Below are 18,750 nucleotides of genomic sequence, written 5' to 3' on the forward strand. Positions count from 1 at the left end.
GAATGATACGGGATATTTGCTGAAAATAGAAAATGGACTATTGCATATGGATTAACAAGTGGCGTCGACTCAAAAACCATCGGCAAAGCAATCAAAGGGAATCAATCTAACTTCCTAGCATATTAAAGCAATAAAAAGCAGAGTTACCAAATGTTAGAGCAGTTAGACCAAGTCTTGTAGGAGTTAGCCAGAGGATATGAAGTCTGGCTGGTGGTGGCAAAACAGGGAAAAAAGCAAGTATTTCAATTGCGCCCACCCAAAATGTAGTAGAATAACCAACTAGAAAAACTCAGTACGCCTTTTGTATCAGTCAATGATAGCATGGGGCTGGGAGGTCAGGGACACTAAACAATTCCAGCAATTTCCCTGTTTGCATGGGAGAAGCCCACATAAAATATGGACTATGCATGACCATATTGCATCTGGCAGGGGGAGCAACTTGGGACCTTTGAAACACTTCCAATGTAGGCTTGTCAGAACAGTTTAGGCAAGAGGGCTGCTTTTCTGCTAACTCTAATCAGAACACCAAGGTCTCTGTGAGCTTTTATCGAAAGCAGCAAATATGTGCACCAAGGTCCAAGCAGCTTCTAGAGACCCAAACATGGCCCGGCGCCATCCATTTTGATCCATCATGGCTGCTCTATTGTTGAGCATAAAGCATACCATAACTGCTGGGTGTGATACATATGTCAGCCAAGCAGGGTCCAGGTTAACAGAATGAAGTGCTTCCAGGCCAGACTGACCAGCAGGCTTGGGGCAGGCAAGTTCTCCAGAGAGGCACTTCTGGTTTGCTGCCTGTGATGTGTGGCAGCGGCCTTTGGGGCCTATCTGTCACAATGACTAGGGCAGGGGTGGCCAACTCTTTTCTGACTCAAGGGCCACATTCACTCTGTAGCCCATAAGCCGGCGAATGTGCCAAAGGTGGGTGTGATCCCCTTCTCCCTCTTGCACATGCTACAAGCCCCTCCCTGCAGTTTATCCCTGCAGATCAGCTGATGAAGGGGGTTCGCGCCTCTTCCTTTTGCCAAGTGATCCACCTGCATCTCAGTGTTCAAACTTAGCATTTTACACCTAGGTGACCAAGTGAAGATGCCTGGGTGCCAGGATGGGGCCTGACTTCTCCTCCATCTGGAGGTGTATGCCTGGGGATCCTTGGACCTTGACTGTTTTCACACATTAATACCCCCCCCCCCCGGGTAGAATTCTATCAGTTATATTTTATCTGCACAATCAGAATGAATTTCAGGAACCAAAATGCTTTTTCTGTGCAGCCTGAACTGGAGCAGAGAACGATGTTATAGTTAATTGTTGTAGCTTGTCTTCACTAACCTCACCCCGCTGCCTTGCTCACAGTTGTGAAAATCATTCTTACATTATGAACGGGCCATGTTACCATTAAGAAAAAGAGGTAGAAATAGGCCAATATATACGTGGGCTGTTCCTAGATCAAATGACCCCCCCCCCTTAAGTTCTCAAAGTTCTTAACCTAGCTCAGGGTTGCTATCTGAACTAGCCAGATCACAGTCCATCATTTGAAAAAGAAGACTTTAGAGTTGTCTTGCTCTCAAATGGTGGAGTGGTTTAAACCTCTCCACACTTCCCTGTGCTGGGTCTGCTTGAGTTTAATTTTCTATAATTTTGTTGCTGCTGCTAGAACGGGTGGGGGCCTGCAGTAATGCTTTTGGGGATGGGTTGGATAATATTGCCTCTGGGCTGGGATGCCAAATTTGGACATGGGAATGGCAGGTTCAGTTTCTTACTTAGATTAGAGATTTGCAAGGTAGTGACCCTGGGCTGAGACACCAAGGAGGAATTAGATTGATATAATTTCAGGAACTGATAAGCTATATCTCATTCTTCAGCCACTTAGTCTTCAGCCCCTCTGACCTCCCCCTCGCCAGCACCCTGTTTTCATCCTGTTTCCTTGGTTGCTGATTACGTGGCCTTCAGCCTCTGTTTTTAGCCCATGGCCCTGCCCACCCCACCCCCCTTAAAGGCAGGCTTTGGGGGTTATATTTCTGGAAGCAACTGCTGCTCTCCCTCACCAGATTTTTCTCCCTCAGTTTTCTAGAAGGCGGTGGCAGCGGGATAGACGACAGCCCTTCCACCACATTTGCAGAGGTGAGACTTTTCCTGTTAACAATTTGACTGCGGCTTTCAGAAATGTGTAAAATGCAGGTAAAGGAATTGTCTTTTTGCTGCGCTTTCCTTGGATACTCCCGTGCGGGATACTTCGTGGGGGCAGCTGAGAGGAGAGAGGGCCATTCTCTGTTATTGATACTTTTTGAACTGTCAAGAATCATCCCAAGAAGTTGATGTGACAGGTGCAGTCCTCTCAAATGATAGGGACTAGAAGCTTGAGGTTGCAATTGCCTTGTGCCAAAAATAAAGCTCTTTCTTGGCTAGCGGGACCTTCATTTTAAAGCTGTGTTGGTTTGTAATCTTCTGTAAAAAGTTACTAAGTTCCGTGGGGTGTTTGATGGATGCTTTTGGGTTTTGCAAATGCATCACAAGCAGGGTTAATTATAGCATTGGGCTGAAGTGATTTATATATTTAGGTTGATGACTGTTGTTAATACCTCCTGAGAGGTGGCTTTTGGAGTATGAGGCAAGCCTCTGCCTCCAAGAAGGAGGAAGGAGGGAGGGCAGCTTTATTATTTTTGGTGAAGGGTTTTTTTATTTCATTTCATAACAACAGATGAAAATTGAAAGATGAAAAACAAAACTATAGATAGGCACGTAAAATAAGTACAGTTCCACGTGGGTTAGAATACCAAAGTCCAAGTCATGGAAGAAAACAGTGAGAATAAATGTTATCTTCACATAAAGAATATTAGTGTTATCTGATTATTAAGTATAGCTCCTGATTTGCCAGACTTGGGACAAGTGTTCTTTTGAAAATGATGGATCCATGGTAAAGGAATGACAAATCATATAAGAAGTGTCTGGTGGTTCTAAAAAGGTAAAGGTAAAGGACCCCTGAGAGTTAAGTCCAGTCGCAAACGACTCTGCCGGAGCGGTACCTATTTATCTACTTGCACTTTGAGGTGCTTTCGAACTGCTAGGTTGGCAGGAGCTGGGCCGAACAAGGGGAGCTCATCCCATCGTGGGGATTCGAACCACTGACCTTCCGATCGGCAAGCCCAAGGCTCAGTGGTTTACACCACAGCGCCACCCTCGTCCCTTTGGTTCTACTCCTTGTCAAAAGCTCAAATTTTGCATAATTTTCTGCATTTTAGCTATATTCCAGAGTGAGTGGTACCAAGCATTTAGTAGACAGTCATACCTTGGGTTAAGTACACTTCAGGTTGAGTACTTTTAAGTTAAGTACTCCGCGGACCCGTCTGGAACTGATTAATCCACTTTCCATTACTTTCAGTGGGAAAGTTCGCTTCAGCTTAAGTACCGTGTTTCCCCTTTTTTAAGACACCGTCTTACAACTTTTTTTCCTCAAAAAAACACACGGTGGCTTATTTTCAGGGGGTGTCTTTTTTTTTTTAAAGTGCCGGTACAACTGGGTCCCACTGGCTCAGGACGCTTGGCGCTCTCTTCCGCGTGCATTTTCTGCCTCTTCTATTCTCTCCGTTTCCCCTCCTCCCCATCCTGAATCAAGGGCTCTCCTTCCTTGGAGGCTTCTAAACAGAGGCTGGATGGCCACCTGCCTAGGAGACAGACACCTCACTCTGTGAGGTGGATTTAAACCTCATAGGATGCTGGAGCAGGAGGTATACATGAAGCTGCCCAGCGTCATGTCGGTGTAGGTGGGACTGCGCTGGTCGCAGTCGAAGCACTTGCGGTTGGGTGGGAGCACTGGGAGGCTGCTCAACTCCCATGGCTTTGAAGGCGGCGGTGGCCGGGTGTGTGCGCGCACGGAGGTATAGAGGCTGATCCCCAGGCTCTCTCATGCTGGCCGGGGAATGAGGAGGGAGGCCAGGACCCGTCCCGCTCCGAGACGCTCGTGAGGGAAGCGCGAGGGGGACGAGGCTTGGGCCTGCGCCTCTGGCGCACGCAACCCCAACTGACAGACCGACGGAAAGAAGGGAAGGGAAGGGGGAAAGGGAAGGAGGGGGAGAGGAGCGGCATCAGCTCTCAGCGAGGAGGCCGGGGCAGCTGAATGACAAGCCGAAGAGGAACCTGCGCGGCACCTTTTCTCTGTCCGGGGGGGGGGGGGGAGACGCGATCACAAACATACAGGGGAGAGAGAGAGAGAGAAAGACGCACGGGGAGGGAGGGAGGGAGAGAGACGCAGACGCACGCGCGCGCACAAAGAAAGAGGGGGAGAGAGAAAGACGCACAGGGAGGGAGGGGGAGAGAGAGACGCGCGCGCACACAGAGAAAGGGATGGACACGCACACAGAGAGTGCGGCGCTGCTTCGCGCTTTGTCAGCGCTGCAGCCGCCGCTTCTGACCGCTAACCCGACCTGGCAGGCTTCCTCCTCCTGCCACGGCCAGCATTGCAGGAGCTGGGTCCTGCTGGCTTGTGCCCTCAGTGTTCCGTGCGGCACTGCTGCACGCTTTATCGGCGCTGCAGCAGCTGCTGCTGCTTCCGGGCACCGACCCAACCCGGCAGGCTTCCTCCTCCTGTTGCGGCCACCGTGCTGGGTCCCGCTGGCTGGCTGGGGCGCTCAGTGGTCTTGCTCCGCACGTCGTGGAAGTATGGCTTATTTTCGGGGTATGTCTTACATTTCTCAAACGATTAAAAACCCTGCCATGCCTTACTTTTTGACTACGTATTAAAAAAGGGGAAACACGGTATGCTTCAGGTTAAGTACGGACTTCCGGAACCAATTAAGTACTTAACCTGAGGTACCACTGTAAATCAGCCCATGGGGTCGGAGAGATGGAATTTTCAGCCTTCTTCCACTACAATCCAAGTAGAAGTCTGCCTGGCTTCCCAAAGTTCATGACAACTGACAGTATATTAAAACGGGAAGATGGAAGCTAGGGGCAAAAGCATCAACCCATTCATGTATCTTGGTGTGTGTGTTGGGGTTGGGACTTGTTCTTATCCAGTGGCATCCCATCATCCCGTGTAATACACGAGAGTTGAAAATGGAGGGTGGGAGTGGCGGACTTTGAGTGTAACATGATTTACATGAACCTTTGGCATAGCTGCCAAGTTTTCCCTTTTCTCGCGAGGAAGCCTATTCAGCATAAGGGAAAATCCCTTAAAAAAAGGGATAACTTGGCAGCTATGACCTTTGGGCATTAAAGCTTCTCTGAATCTTAGTCTAGCAAAATGCCCAGGTAAGCTGTTCTGTGTTTGGAAGCTGTGTGCCACCTTAAACCAGTCATTGAGAGGAAGCCAAGGCCAGGATCTTACCCAGAGTATCTGGAAATTGCTTGAGCTTGGATTCTGGCAAGTCCCCCAGGGGACACGCATAAACCATTAGGACTAGAATTGTTTTTTTGTTACTTTATTTTATGAAAGTCTCTAGGCCCCACAACTTTAAAGCTTTCAAATGCCTGCCTCTTTTCTGAACTTATCCCAGGTTGCTTCAAATTCTCCCAGCCATGAGCAGTTTTCTTAAACATAGAGGTCTGGGCTGCCTACTGTGTGTTGGCTCATCCTGGATTTAGCATCTACACTCAGCCTGTCAGAACCCGCTTCCTTTTCAGGTGACCTCAGCTAGATTTCAGTCTCTGAGCTCATCCTGAACTCAGATTCTGCTGCCATAGCTTTGCCGCTGCTGTGGCAGGAATAGACGGTTGCTCCCTTTCTGTTTTGAGGCTCTGTGGGCGATATAACATGGAGGCAGGCAGGGTTACCCAGTGTCACACTTTGAAAGGTTAGCTGTTGCACAGGTGTGGTGCCCCTCAGCTCGCTTCTGTCATAGAATTTTGTTCTTGCTTTTTCTGGTTTAATCCCGGGATTTTCTCTCATTCATACACACACACACACACACACACACACACACACACACACACACACACACCAGAGCTGCTTTGCTTGTGTGCTGTGCAGAATTAGACATAGATTTTGTACACCTTAGCCCAAATTTGAAAGGGTTTCCTAAAAATGCCAGAGAGGCAGACCTACAAAAGCTCACCTGCTTCCCTCTTCCAGCAAGTCTCTCTCAGCCCAACCTGGAGATGCCAGGGATTGAACCTGGGACCTTCAGCTTGCAAAGCAGAGGTTCTGCCACTGAGGCACACCCTTTCCCCAAACTCTAGCTCAGCATTACATGTGAAGGTTGCTCAGGGGGCTTTTTGTGGAGAAGAGGGAGATAAAGCGAAGATCAGACCATAAAGAAGGCTGATCGCCAAAGAATTGGTGCTTTTGAATTATAGTGCTGGAGGAGACTCTTGAGAGTCCCATGGACTGCAAGAAGATCAAACCTATCCATTCTTAAGGAAATCAGCCCTGAGTGCTCACTGGAAGGACAGATCGTGAAGCTGAGGCTCCAATACTTTGGCCACCTCATGAGAAGAGAAGACTCCCTGGAAAAGACCCTGATGTTGGGAAAGATGGAGGGCACGAGGAGAAGGGGACGACAGAGGACGAGGTGGTTGGACAGTGTTCTCAAAGCTACGAACATGAGTCTGACCAAACTGCGGGAGGCAGTGGAAGACAGGAGTGCTTGGCATGCTCTGGTCCATGGGGTCATGAAGAGTCGGACATGACTAAACGACTAAACAACAACAACAAAGCGAAGCTCAGCCATTTTATAAAATCACCTGTTACCGGAAAAATGCCCATTGCATACCCTCCCCCCTTTTCCTTTCTCTATACATCTGTGTGTGCCACATGTCCCCAGGATGGACATGAAAATAAGTGTATACTTATGCCAGATACTTTCACTCTAGCCTGTTAAAACAAGGAAGACCTGAGTTTCCCCATGGAACTTCCCTCTTTGCATTGTGGGAAATCCTCCATGATTTCCCTAACCAGAGATCAATAGCCATCAGGGGAAGTTCCTGAATCTGCCATTGTTTGCTCAGATGCACAGGGAATGCCTGATTGGCATCTTGCTTGTCTTCATCAAATGCAAATGCTTTGTGTCTGGAACCCTTTGAAACTTGCTAAATCCTCAGGAATGTCATGCCTTGAGCTGCCTGAGCCACTGTAGCCCCACCTTATGTGTGATATACCGTGTTTCTCCAAAAATAAGACACCGTCTTATATTTATTTTTCCTCAAAAAAAAACACGGTGGCTTATTTTCAGGGAATGTCTTTTTTAAAATTAAGTATGCCTATCACTATGGCTTATTTTCGGGGTATGGCTTATTTTCGGAGAGAAACAGTATCTCTGACATTTGCAAAAAGGGGGTGTCCTTCTCCATGCAAAAAGGCAAACCATTTTAAAAAGTGGGTTTTTTCTTGGTTCTGTGGTATAGTAATTAAGAGCTGTCGTAATCTGGGAAACCGGGTTCACGTCTCTGCTCCTCCACATGCAGCTGCTGGGTGACCTTGGGCTAGTCACACTTCTCTGAAGTCTCTCAGCCCCACTCACCTCACAGAGTGTTTGTTGTGGGAGAGGAAGGGAAAGGAGAATGTTAGCCGCTTTGAGACTCCTTAGGGTAGTGATAAAGCGGGATATCAAATCCAAACTACTACTCTTCTTCTTCTTCTTCTTCTTCTTCTTCTTCTTCTTCTTCTTCTTCTTCTTCTTCTTCTTCTTCTTCTTCTTCTTCTTCTTCTTCTTCTTCTTCACCTCCTGACAAAAATGGGGGACTCTTTTGCAACAGATAATAAAATATCAGCTTTGCTTTCACTGGATTTCTGCCTCAGCTGATGAATCTCTGACCAGTAACGAGCTTGGGGAGTTGGGCCATTGAAAGGCACCCTCCCTATTTTCTGGGAACACTCCCCATCAAGTTTTTCAAGTCACCCAGCTCTTTGCTCCATGGGCCACAGAACTCTGCCAGGTTGTCTTTTTGACACCCCCCCCCCCCGAGGTGGTGGCCAATCCTGTGTCTTAAGCTATACTGCTTAAGATTTTGCCTAGAGGCTCACATGATGGAACGTGCCCCCCCCTCCATCGCAGTGAGAAAGAAGCAAGCCTCTCTCCCAACATACTGGTGGAGTGAGATAAGGGTACCTAAACTGTGAACAGGATCCAGCCAGTTGGCTTAAATTTCATCTCGCCCTGCCTGGAAGCTGCTCCAGAGTCCCTCCCCAAGTCAGTTGATCTGGGAGGCTCTGCTTACCTGCAAGGGCTCAGTGTCCCCCTGAGTGGCAGGTGGGTTTCGGATCGCCTGAGTCCCCAGGTGTGTGTCTGAGTCAAAGTGGTTCTGGCAGCAGCAGCAGGCAGGCTGGCCTGGTGCCTTGCGTGTTATGAGAGCCTCTTGGCTTGCACACAGACGAGGGCAAGGAGTATTGCTCATTGAAGAGGCGGGTGCAGTCCCCCAGGCCCAGGCTGGCAAGTTCTTTCCCACATTGCTTCTGTTATGATTATTTCCTGCTCAGTGGGGTACTGTCCTGCGGAGAGACCATGTTGGTCTTTTTTTATTATTATTATTCCATTTATATCCCACTTTTTCTCCATGGAGCTCAAGGTGGTGTGTGTGGTTCTCCTGCTCCTCATTTAATCCCCACAACACCCCTGTGAGGTAGGTTAGGCTGAGAGGCAGCAACTGGCCCAAGGTCACCCAGGGAGGTTCATGGCTGAGTGGGGATTTGAACCCTGGTCTTCCATGACCTAGTTGAGCACTCTAACTGCTATAGCACCACTGGCGCTCTGTGGCCAGGCATTCGATGGGAGCGCAGCCTGGTGGGGAAGAGGGTCTGAGGTGGCCTGTGAGCTGCCCAGGGGAAAAGAAAAGCCTGTGGCGCTGTGTATAGACCAAAGAATCATAGAGTGGTCGAGCTGGAAGTGACCCAAATGGTCATTTGGTCCAGCCCTCGTGTCCACTGAACCAAAAGATGCAGAGGAAATCCCCCAAAATGCAAGCAGCTCAGGTGTTCTTCCAGAGGCATGGCTCAGTGGCAAAAGTGTGTGCATCAAAAGCAGAAGGTTCCAGGTTCAGTTCACAGCAGCCTCTCCAGGTTGGGCTGGGGGGGAAATCCCTCATTCCTGCAACCCCAGAGGGCTGCTATTAGTCCGTTTGGACAAAACGGAGCAAGATGGACCAAAAGGTCTGACTCCCTCTAGGGCACCTCCCTCCCTTTTTCCTGTGTTTGTCCTGTATGTGTTCCAGGTTGCCTTGTGAGCTGCATATCCAAGCATGCCCCCTGTCCCCAGGTCTTCATGGGATCCTGTAAGCATCCTGGTGGCCTCTTCAGACCATCTCCCACCTAGGGGTTGAACCTGGGGCCATCTGCATGCAAAGCAGATGCTCTGCTACTTTGCTACACCTCCAGGAAGACTGCAGGACGTGATTTACCAGGAGCATAAAGTCTGCACACATTTTCAATCAAGATTTTGCATTTCTTCCTCAAGTCCTCAAAGCACAAAGTGGTGGCCAGTGTGCTGCTTCTCTTTTCCTTAGTTCTGTCGTCTTTTTTTGCTCATCAGCGGCTGTCATATTGTGCTGACTTAGCAAGGGAGCAGCCCAGACAGCTTATCTATCCAAAAACAGCACCGGTCGCAGCCTAGCTGGAGCTGTGAGGTCTGGAAAAGGACTTGCCCAGAAGGCGTTTACATATTGATGTGACTATTATTATTATTATTATTATTATTATTAAATTATCCATTGAGCTCAAGGCAGTGTGTGCATGGTTCCTTCCCCTCCCATTTTATCCTCACAACAGCCCTGTGGGGTGGGCGACCATTGATGCCAGGTGAAGGCTGGGCCAGCCCTGATCTCAGCATTTTAACCACTGTGCAGTCTGGCAGTGCTTGGCGGTTGCAAAGGGAGTGTGCTTTTATAACGAATAGAATTGTATAGAATAAAAGGAAAATGGTAAAGCAAAATAAGAGAATTAAAACAATGCAGAGCAAATGGAAGCAAAAACAGCCAAAGCTGAAAAGTCTTAACTAAACAAATTCCCACTGAGACAGGATTATCTTAAGTGCCCATGGAAAAGTGGGCAATAAGGAGACTGAATGCACAATTTTGATGTGGCTTGGTGACAGCTGTTTCTTGCTTGCCTGAGCCTGCACCAAACTTGGGGGTATCACACTGCACAACCACTTACAACATGCTGCAGAGCAGGGCCCTACAGCGCTGGGTATCACTTCCCAGGGCAAAGCGATTTCCTTCCAGCTGGCCCAGCATACAAAGTCTTGGAAGCAGGAGGTCCCCATGATGAGCCTTTCAGGTTTGTAAATAGCCCCTCTCCTGTGGAGACTTGGCATGGCTTGCAAGCTAGCGGGCGGAGAAGTTTTTGTAAGCCAAAAGAGAATGTGGATTTTTCCGTCCGATCAGAAGAGCTCCGCTTAGCAAATCCCGCTTTTTTCCTGGCTGAGTGACTGCTTCTTACTTTTGAGTCTCTGGTCATTGGCAGGAAAGCTTCAAGAACCCCTGAAACCGCTGGGCTAGAATTTATTACCCCGTTTGATTTCTGGCCCTTTAGAAGTTGACTTCTTGATGCGCTTCCATTTGCTTCCTCCAGTTTTGGGACCAGTTGCATCGTTCTATGGTCTTCCAGTTCCCGAGCAACTCTATGGACCACGATGGCAGAGACAACGAAAGGGGCCACCAAGCCCACGCAGACCTCTGGGGACCAAGCAGACCCCTCCGACTGCCCATGACGCGGAGGTACAGATCCCGGGTCAGCGCACGGCCTGACAGATCACCTGCCATTGAAGGGTAAGGATTTGGAGGACTTTGGGGATCCAGGAGCTGATCTGGAGTGGAATAGTATGTTCAGTTGCTCATGGAGGCTAAGAGGAGATATGAAGGTCTGGGGTGGGGAAATTCCCCCCTGTTTGGGGCAAGAGGGTGGTCTTCACGTCTCTGTCCACCACACTGCTGCTTCTAACTTCCAAGAGTCTCTACTGGAAGACTTCAAGAAACATGAAACATAGAATTTTTCTCCATGTTTGATTCTATTCATTTGGGATTTAAGCTGGATTCTTTCACATAACCAAGGGGTTCAACTGGTATAGCCTAGCTACCGGTAAAAAGACAGCATTATTGTTCCCAATTGCTGCAAACTGGTGACTGTTCTTGCCTCGTATATATCTTGTCAGTTCTGTAGGTCTGCCCTGCCCATCTCGTGTCCTGTTGGTTGCCTCACTAATGCAGGGTAAGCCAGTGTGGTACCCTCTGTGTGTTGTTGCACTACAATTCCCAGCAGTGCGACTAGTGATCAGGAATGATGGGGGCTGTAGCCTGACCCCACCTAGAGGACACCACATTGGCCACTCCCGAATTAACGTAACATAACATATACTTCATGTACTGGACAAAGAGGGCGCTAGTCCCTGGAAGCAAGTACAATGATCAGTCTGTTAAGGCTTGCTCAGCTTCCTCTCCTGGATGATGTCACTGCCACTTCCGCTTTACTTTTCTGCCTCTTTCTTACATGTTTTCATTTTGTCTCCCATCTCCTGGCTAGAATAATACAGCAGATCTTTGCAGGCTTCTTTGCAAATTCGGCAATTCCTGGGTCTCCTCCTCTCTCCTGGTGAGTATGAGACATTATTTGCAATCATATTTTTTTTACAAAGTATGTGTCTGAACTTAAATGCGGGTCCGGCACTCACGTGCATTCATACACACGCTACCAAGAGGTTTGGGATCTTTTGCTAGAGTTATGGCATGCATCCATTTCTGAATATGTGTTTACCCTTAGCCAACGTTCAAAATTTGCCAGGAGCATTTTGCACCTCGCTATCGGCCACTTGCGACCAAGTGAAGATGTCCAGGCGCCAGGATGGCGCCTGACATCTCCACCAACTGGAGGTGCATTTCTGGGGATCCTTGGATTTTGACTGTTTCCACACACTAGCAACACATCCTGTATCAGTTACAGTATCAACAGAAGAAGTATCTGAAGTATCTGAAGAAGTGTGCATGCACACGAAAGCTCATACCAAAATAAAAACTTAGTTGGTCTTTAAGGTGCTGCTGGAAGGAATTTTTTTATTTTGTTTCGACTACGTCAGACCAACAGGCTACCTACCTGTAACTAGTATCAACAAACTATCAGTTATATTTTATCTGCACAATCAGGATGAATTTCAGGCCCGAAAATGGCAACTAGGCATTCTGTTTTGACGACTGTAACCCTGGTTTAAGGAGCCATTTGGCAACTAGCTTATATATTTGAGTTTCTAACACTGCTGTTAGGCATATGTCCACAAGAAGTTCTTACACAAAGGAACACGGAAAGCTTGCTTTGTTATATGAAATGAAATTGGCAGAATATATAAATGCTGCGCCAGGCAGCAAAATTACAATTTAAGCAGGCAGCAGATCCCATCATACGTGTGCACCTTGATCGAAAAGAGTGAAAGAATCCTTAACTATTCTCAAAACCATGCAGGAAGTGAGCGTGACAATTTTGCCACAGAACTCACACCAAAGGCAAGTTAAGAAAGGGGAAAGTACACCTGTCTTTAAGGCAAAGCGGGTGTTGGATTCCTTGAGAACCCTGAGTAAGTTCTTTGTTAGAGCTTGGAGAGCTAATCTAAAATCTAGGGGCGTTGTACTAATTTTAGCCAATACAGTCTAATGGAGAAGGGAGAAGGGCTTTGTGATACGCTATTGGTTTTCAACCTTTTTGAGTCCACGGCTCCCTTGACTAACCACATTCTTTCTGCGGCTCCCCTGTGGAAGCCATGTACACTGGGGCTCCATTACTGGATGTGCGAAAGTGGGGATTTCCCCGTTCTGCACCCACCCCCTTTTGGCGCCATTTTTGGTATGCGTGTAAGTGGGAGCGCATGTGTCGATGGGAACCAAAGCAACACCACTCACCACCGACGCTTTCCACATTCCAGCCTGGCTTTCCCGAAATTAGTGTGCACATGGTGGGGGATGCGGGGGGGGCGGTGTGTCGCAAAAAAAGATTAAGATCAGAAGCAGAAATATTTTGTTATTGCAGGGAAGGAAAGTGAGAAACACATAGCACAGGACACACATGCAAATACGGTCCTTTCCTGCAGCATTCTCCCTGCCCCATAAAGCTGGGTGACTGCTAAGGAGGAGGAGGGTTGCAGGAGGGTTGCCGGGGGGGGGGAGAGAATGGGGGTGGGTAGGAGGAGAGAGAAACACAGAAGACACTCCCCACTTTCAGGGTTATTTTTAAATCCTTCCTTATAGAGCACACACACATCCAGGCACAAACACACCATTAAACTACTTTGCTATTTTCTTGCATTTCTCAAGCCCTCTGTGCAAAACTAAGGAAGTGTTACGTAGTTGCTGAAGCCGGAGAGGATGTTTGTTTGTGGTGGTAATAGGGCAAGATTTTAAGAAGATAATTAGTCATTCAAAAGCATTTCCCCACTTGTTTGCCGCTGTTTTGTTTTGGGAAGATAATGGGGCTCCCCCAACCCCGGCTCCCTCCACCCCCAGAACTGGCTCCAGAAGAACAAGTTTGGAGCCGCAGAAGCGTATAAAGCATGTATAGGCCCTTGACATCCTATGACAGGGAAGCTGGGGAGCAGTGGGCTTGCTGCTTCCTTCTCATGCTCCCACCCTGAGCGCCTTTCTTTCTTTCTTTCCCTCTTGCAGGGGGGGCATGTTGCACTCGAGTCCTGGGGACTACGCCTGGGGACAGAGCGGCCTTGATGCTGTCGTCACACAGGTAAAGGCTCTGATCATTCCACCTGAACCATGGCTGCATTCAATATGTGTGCAGTTTTTAAACAGGTCAGGTGGGCACCTGCCAGGGTTTCTTTAGTTGTGATTCATTTCAGCACCGTCTTAAGTGCTCCCGGCGCCGTGGTGTGCCGGATCCTCCGGCGCCCTCCCGCCCCGTTCCGGCGCCCTCCCACCCCGTTTCCCAGCGCGGCAGGTGCTGCGCACAGCGCAGGTGCAACAGGCGCTGCTGCGCGGCAGGCGGGTGGGCAGGCGCAGCTGCGCGGCGGACCGGTCGGCCAGTGGGTGGGCGCAGCTCGCGGCGCCCTCCTGGCGGGCCGGCGCCATGGTGCCCTGCGCCACCCAGCCTGCACGTAGGGCTGGGCCTGATTCCTTTATTGCAGAGGTAGGGTGGAACTAGATGACCCTGGGGGGGGGTCTCTTCCAACTCTACAGTTTTATGAGTCTATATGCATAGCTGCCACGTTTTCCCTTTTCTCGCGAGGAAGCCTATTCAGCATAAGGGAAAATCCCTTAAAAAAGGGATAACTTGGCAGCTATGTATATGAGCTGCTACTGAGGCTCCACAGGCTTAGCACCAATTAAGTGGGTGTCCTGTAGCACCCCTAGGATCCTGCGCAGCACCCAGTCAGCATGGAAAGGGATTCCTGAAGGTCAAATGTTCTGAAGGCAACTTGATGGATGACCAGTAAATGCTGTGAACGTTTTTTCTCATTCAGTTCAGTTCCCATTAAATTTCACGTTGCAAGAGCAAATAATATGTGCAGCGAAGCCAGCCAGTTCTCTTCCCTCGCACAAACCCTTCCTTCCTCTCCCCCTGCAGCTCCTGGGACAGCTGGAGAACACAGGGCCTCCCCCGGCAGACAAAGAGAAGATTTCTTCTCTCCCGACAGTGACCGTCACTCAGGAACAAGTTGGTAAGTTCCTGCTTCCTGATAATGCTTTTGTAAATGTGTTGTTGGAAGGCGTTGCTTTCTTCTGTCGCTCTGGACTGGGCACCCAGACCAAATTCCAGAGAACTGCCAGTGTCAACCTCCAGCTCAGCTTAGCTCTACAGCATGAAAGGAACTGCTTTCCAGCTGCAATCCTCTGTGGTTCCCTCTGATTCTGATTTAAGGAACTGGGCAACAGCTCACAGGGCTCCCCAGGCATTGTGGATTTACTCTAGAACCCCAGTTGCACAATAGCTCTCCTCTTCCCTCCCCAGTCCATTTTTCTTTTGTGTCTTGTCTATCAGGCTGGTCCCACTGGTTTGCAATCTCACAGGCAGTGATACCAGGGAGGGTAGCTGTTTCCTAGTTCTGCTGGATCTCTCAGCGGCTTTTGACACCATCGACCATAACATCCTTCTGGAACTTCTAGAGGGCTTGGGATCTGGGGGCACTGTTATACAGTGGTTCCGCTCCTTCCTCCTGGGCCGTGTTCAGAAAGTGGTGGGGGGGGGAATGAGTGTTCAGACCCCTGGGCTCTCACTTGTGGGGTGCCTCAGCCACTGGGAGCCACTGGGAGAGATCATCAGGGGGTTTGGGCTGGGTGTTCATCAGTATGCGGATGATACCCAGCTCTACCTCTCTTTCAAATCAGAACCAGTGAAGGCGGGGAAGGTCCTATGTGAGTGCCTGGAGGCGGTTGGAGGATGGATGGCGGCTAACAGATTGAGATTGAGTCCTGACAAGACAGAAAGTACTGTTTGTGGGGAACAGGAGGCGGGCAGGTGTGGAGGACTCCCTGGTCCTGAATGGGGTAATTGTGCCCCTGAAGGACCAGGTGCGCAGCCTGGGAGTCATTTTCGACTCACAGCTGTCCATGGAGGCGCAGGTCAATTCTGTGTCCAGGGCAGCTGTTTATCAGCTCCATCTGGTACGCAGGCTGAGACCCTACCTGCCTGCGGACTGTCTCGCCAGAGTGGTGCATGCTCTAGTTATCTCTCGCTTGGACTACTGCAATGCGCTCTATGTGGGGCTACCTTTGAAGGTGACCTGGAAACTACAACTAATCCAGAATGCAGCAGGTAGACTGGTGACTGGGAGCGGCCGGCGAGACCACATAACACCGGTCCTGAAAGACCTACATTGGCTCCCAGTACGTTTCCGAGCACAATTCAAAGTGTTGGTGCTGACCTTTAAAGCCCTAAACGGCCTCGGTCCAGTATACCTGAAGGAGCGTCTCCATCCCCATCATTCTGCCCAGACACTGAGGTCCAGCGCCGAGGGCCTTCTGGCGGTTCCCTCACTACTACGGTAGAAGCCAAGTTACAGAGAACCAGGCAGAGGGCCTTCTCGGTAGTGGCACCCACCCTGTGGAATGCCCTCCCACCAGAAGTCAAAGAGAACAACAATTACCAGACCCTTAGAAGGCATCTCAAGGCAGCCCGTTTAGGGAAGCTTTTAATGTTTGATGGATTTCTGTATTTTAATATTTTGTTGGAAGCCGCCCAGAGTGGCTGGGGGAACCCGGCCAGATGGGCGGGGTATAAATAATAAATTATTATTATTATTACCAAAGGCAAGCATGTTTCAGGTACCAGTTCTAGAAGTTGCCTGGGAGATCTTCTTGCATTAAGCAAATCTTCCAAACCTCACTGTGCAGAGTAGGAGTCAGGGAATCGGTCCTTCTAGCATAGCGCTGTCTCTACCGATTACCGGCAGCTCTCCAGGGTCTCAGGCAAGTTTTTCCTCGACCTGGAGATGCTGGGGATTGAACCTGGGGCAAAGTAGCAGCTGGACATAAGAAGAGCCTGCTGGATCAGGCCATTAGCCAACCAGATGCCTCATTGCGAAGCCTGCAAGCAGGATCCAAGCATAAGAGCCCTCTCTCCTCCTGTGGTTTCCAGAAACTGCTATTCAGAAGCCATTACTGCCTCCTGCAATGGAGGAAGAGCATAGATATTGTGGCTAGTAGCCATCAGTAGCCTTGTCCTTCATGAATTTGTCCTCCCATGAAGCCAAGACCCTTCCCTGAGTGATCTTGAGTTGGCTTCTTCCCCCCCCCCACCGTTTTTATCTTTGTCCCTCAACAACATCAAGGCCAGAGACAGTCTGAGAAGCTCCTTCCACAGAATTTCAAAGGTTGCACATGCCTTCCTAGTCTTTTTCTCACTCTTTAGTTCTCCAGTAACCTCCTTCTCTACTTCCCCTTTCCCCCAATTGCTGCCTAGCAGCCAATGCCAAAATCCAAGTTTGGGGCAAGTCCACTGGTGAGAGAACTCCTGCAGAGATTTAAAGTCACAAAATAGGCAGCAAAGTAAAGCGTGGAACTATAGGCTGTTAGACCTTCAAAATATGCCCTCGTAAGTTCCAGAACCTTCATTCTTCCCCTAGCATGGAAGAAGACCACAAGTTTGGTACATTAAAAATTGTTTACTTTCCAAGAGTCATATTCATGTGCTTCTGGCAGTAAAACCTGGCTTAGTTCCATAGCGGTGAAAGTTCCTAAATTATTGGTATAGGAACTCAAAGAGTGGCTTGTGGGAACCATGTGGTCTGAGCTTGAAGCAACCAGCTCAGACCTCCTCACATGCTGAGCTTGAAGGGAGATTGAACAATAGGCTTGATTACCCAGTTCCTCCCAACAGGGGGGCTTGACCTCACTAAGCCTAGCATGACAGCTTACTCTATGGTATTAACCCCTTCATGCATTAAGCATCTTGGTTATATGAGATTGGTTATCCCACCATTCCAAACTCATCACTTCATTCCGGTGTTCTCACCCCAGTTGTCTTTTAACTTCTCTTGCCTCTTGTGCAGCCAGCCTGCAGGCAGGACATGTACCTCTTGCCTTATCCTAGAGCAGGCATGCCCAACAGGTAGATTGTGATCTACTGGTAGATCACTGGACATCTGTGGTAGATCACTGGTAGATCACTGGCTCCCCCCAAAGAAGCTGAACAACTGTGGTTCCCCTAAAAAAACCCTCAACATTTTACCTCCTCCTTGAAAAAACTCAACAACTTTGACCCAACCCCCCCCCCCAAAAAAATTGGGCCTTCCTCCTTTCTAAAAAAAAGCTCAACAACTTTGACCTGAACCCCCCAAAAGGGGGTAGATCACTGCCAATTTTTAACTCTGTGAGTAGATCGCAGTCTCTTGGGAGTTGGCCACCCCTGTCCTAGAGAGCTGGCATCTTGCTGCACTCACGTGACCCTGCCCTGTTTTCTCCCACAGATATGGGTTTGGAGTGCCCCGTGTGTAAAGAGGACTACACTGTGGCGGAACAGGTCCGGCAACTCCCGTGCAATCACTACTTCCACAGCAGCTGCATTGTGCCATGGTTAGAGCTGGTAAGTTGGCTTCCCAGTTGGCTTGGGGTCAGGTGGAGACTGGCGCTAGGGCATCCTGCCTGGCAACGAGGCAGCTCTCCTGTGGGATGAGGTGTAGCCACAGATGTTGGGTGCTGCAGTGGAATACAGACCTGGCCTCCAGGGCACTATTCAGTTGGAAGTTCTCCTGCACAATGAACAAGAGCTTCTCAAGAGCACTAGGGTGTGACTGACTTAACCTCGGGCACCAGAGCATCTGAGGCCGGACCTTTTGGCTGTCCCGAGGCTCTGAATGGGCAGATTCCGCCAAAGGCTTTTGGCAGAGAGCCGCGTGCCACCTAACGGGGTTTGGGCCTGGGTCTCAAGTAGCCCAGCTGCTCAGACAGGAGTCTCCAGGTGTGCTGAGCACCCCACAGCCAAGGATCTGATAGTTATTATCAAGAGCGCACGCATACAGCAGCTCTTAAGGTGCCCCAGACACACACACTTCAATAATCTCAGTTGCTGTTCCCAGATCCATGGCTATGGAACAGTTGCAGCAGCAGTGAGACCAGCCCCCCCCCCAGTTTATGTACCCCTGATCTGATGAGGGCAGGTATGTGCACACAACCTGAGGCTTCTCCTACGTGGAAGCCGTTGCTACTCTTTCCTCTTCAAGCCCCTGCTGGTTCTAGGAGACAGCAAGGTGGGGGATGGCGGGGATTTAGCTGCCCCCCATCCCTTGCGTGAACAGTCTCTTCCTCCAACACATTCTGCTCGCCCCACTCAAGTGCTCTGGCCCTTCCTTCCCTCCTCCACCCCGGCTCCTGCCTCAGGGCCAGCACCAATCCCCATAA

The 18,750-nt window shown here is 49.4% G+C and overlaps 1 protein-coding gene across 1 annotated transcript in view; it reads left to right on the forward strand.

Moving 5' to 3' along the window:
* Nucleotides 1-18,750, forward strand: part of RNF115 (ring finger protein 115) — a 41,030-nt gene that overhangs the window by 20,157 nt on the left and 2,123 nt on the right. The window contains exons 3-8 of the mRNA XM_035098029.3: nt 2,064-2,121; nt 10,499-10,695; nt 11,447-11,515; nt 13,570-13,642; nt 14,480-14,573; nt 17,820-17,935. Of these exons, the coding sequence (XP_034953920.1) occupies nt 2,064-2,121; nt 10,499-10,695; nt 11,447-11,515; nt 13,570-13,642; nt 14,480-14,573; nt 17,820-17,935 (607 nt within the window). The remainder of the gene's footprint in view (nt 1-2,063; nt 2,122-10,498; nt 10,696-11,446; nt 11,516-13,569; nt 13,643-14,479; nt 14,574-17,819; nt 17,936-18,750) is intronic.

This window comes from Zootoca vivipara, chromosome 16, assembly GCF_965207765.1.
Source record: "Zootoca vivipara chromosome 16, rZooViv2.hap1.1, whole genome shotgun sequence".
In the NCBI taxonomy this organism is placed as follows: domain Eukaryota; kingdom Metazoa; phylum Chordata; class Lepidosauria; order Squamata; family Lacertidae; genus Zootoca; species Zootoca vivipara.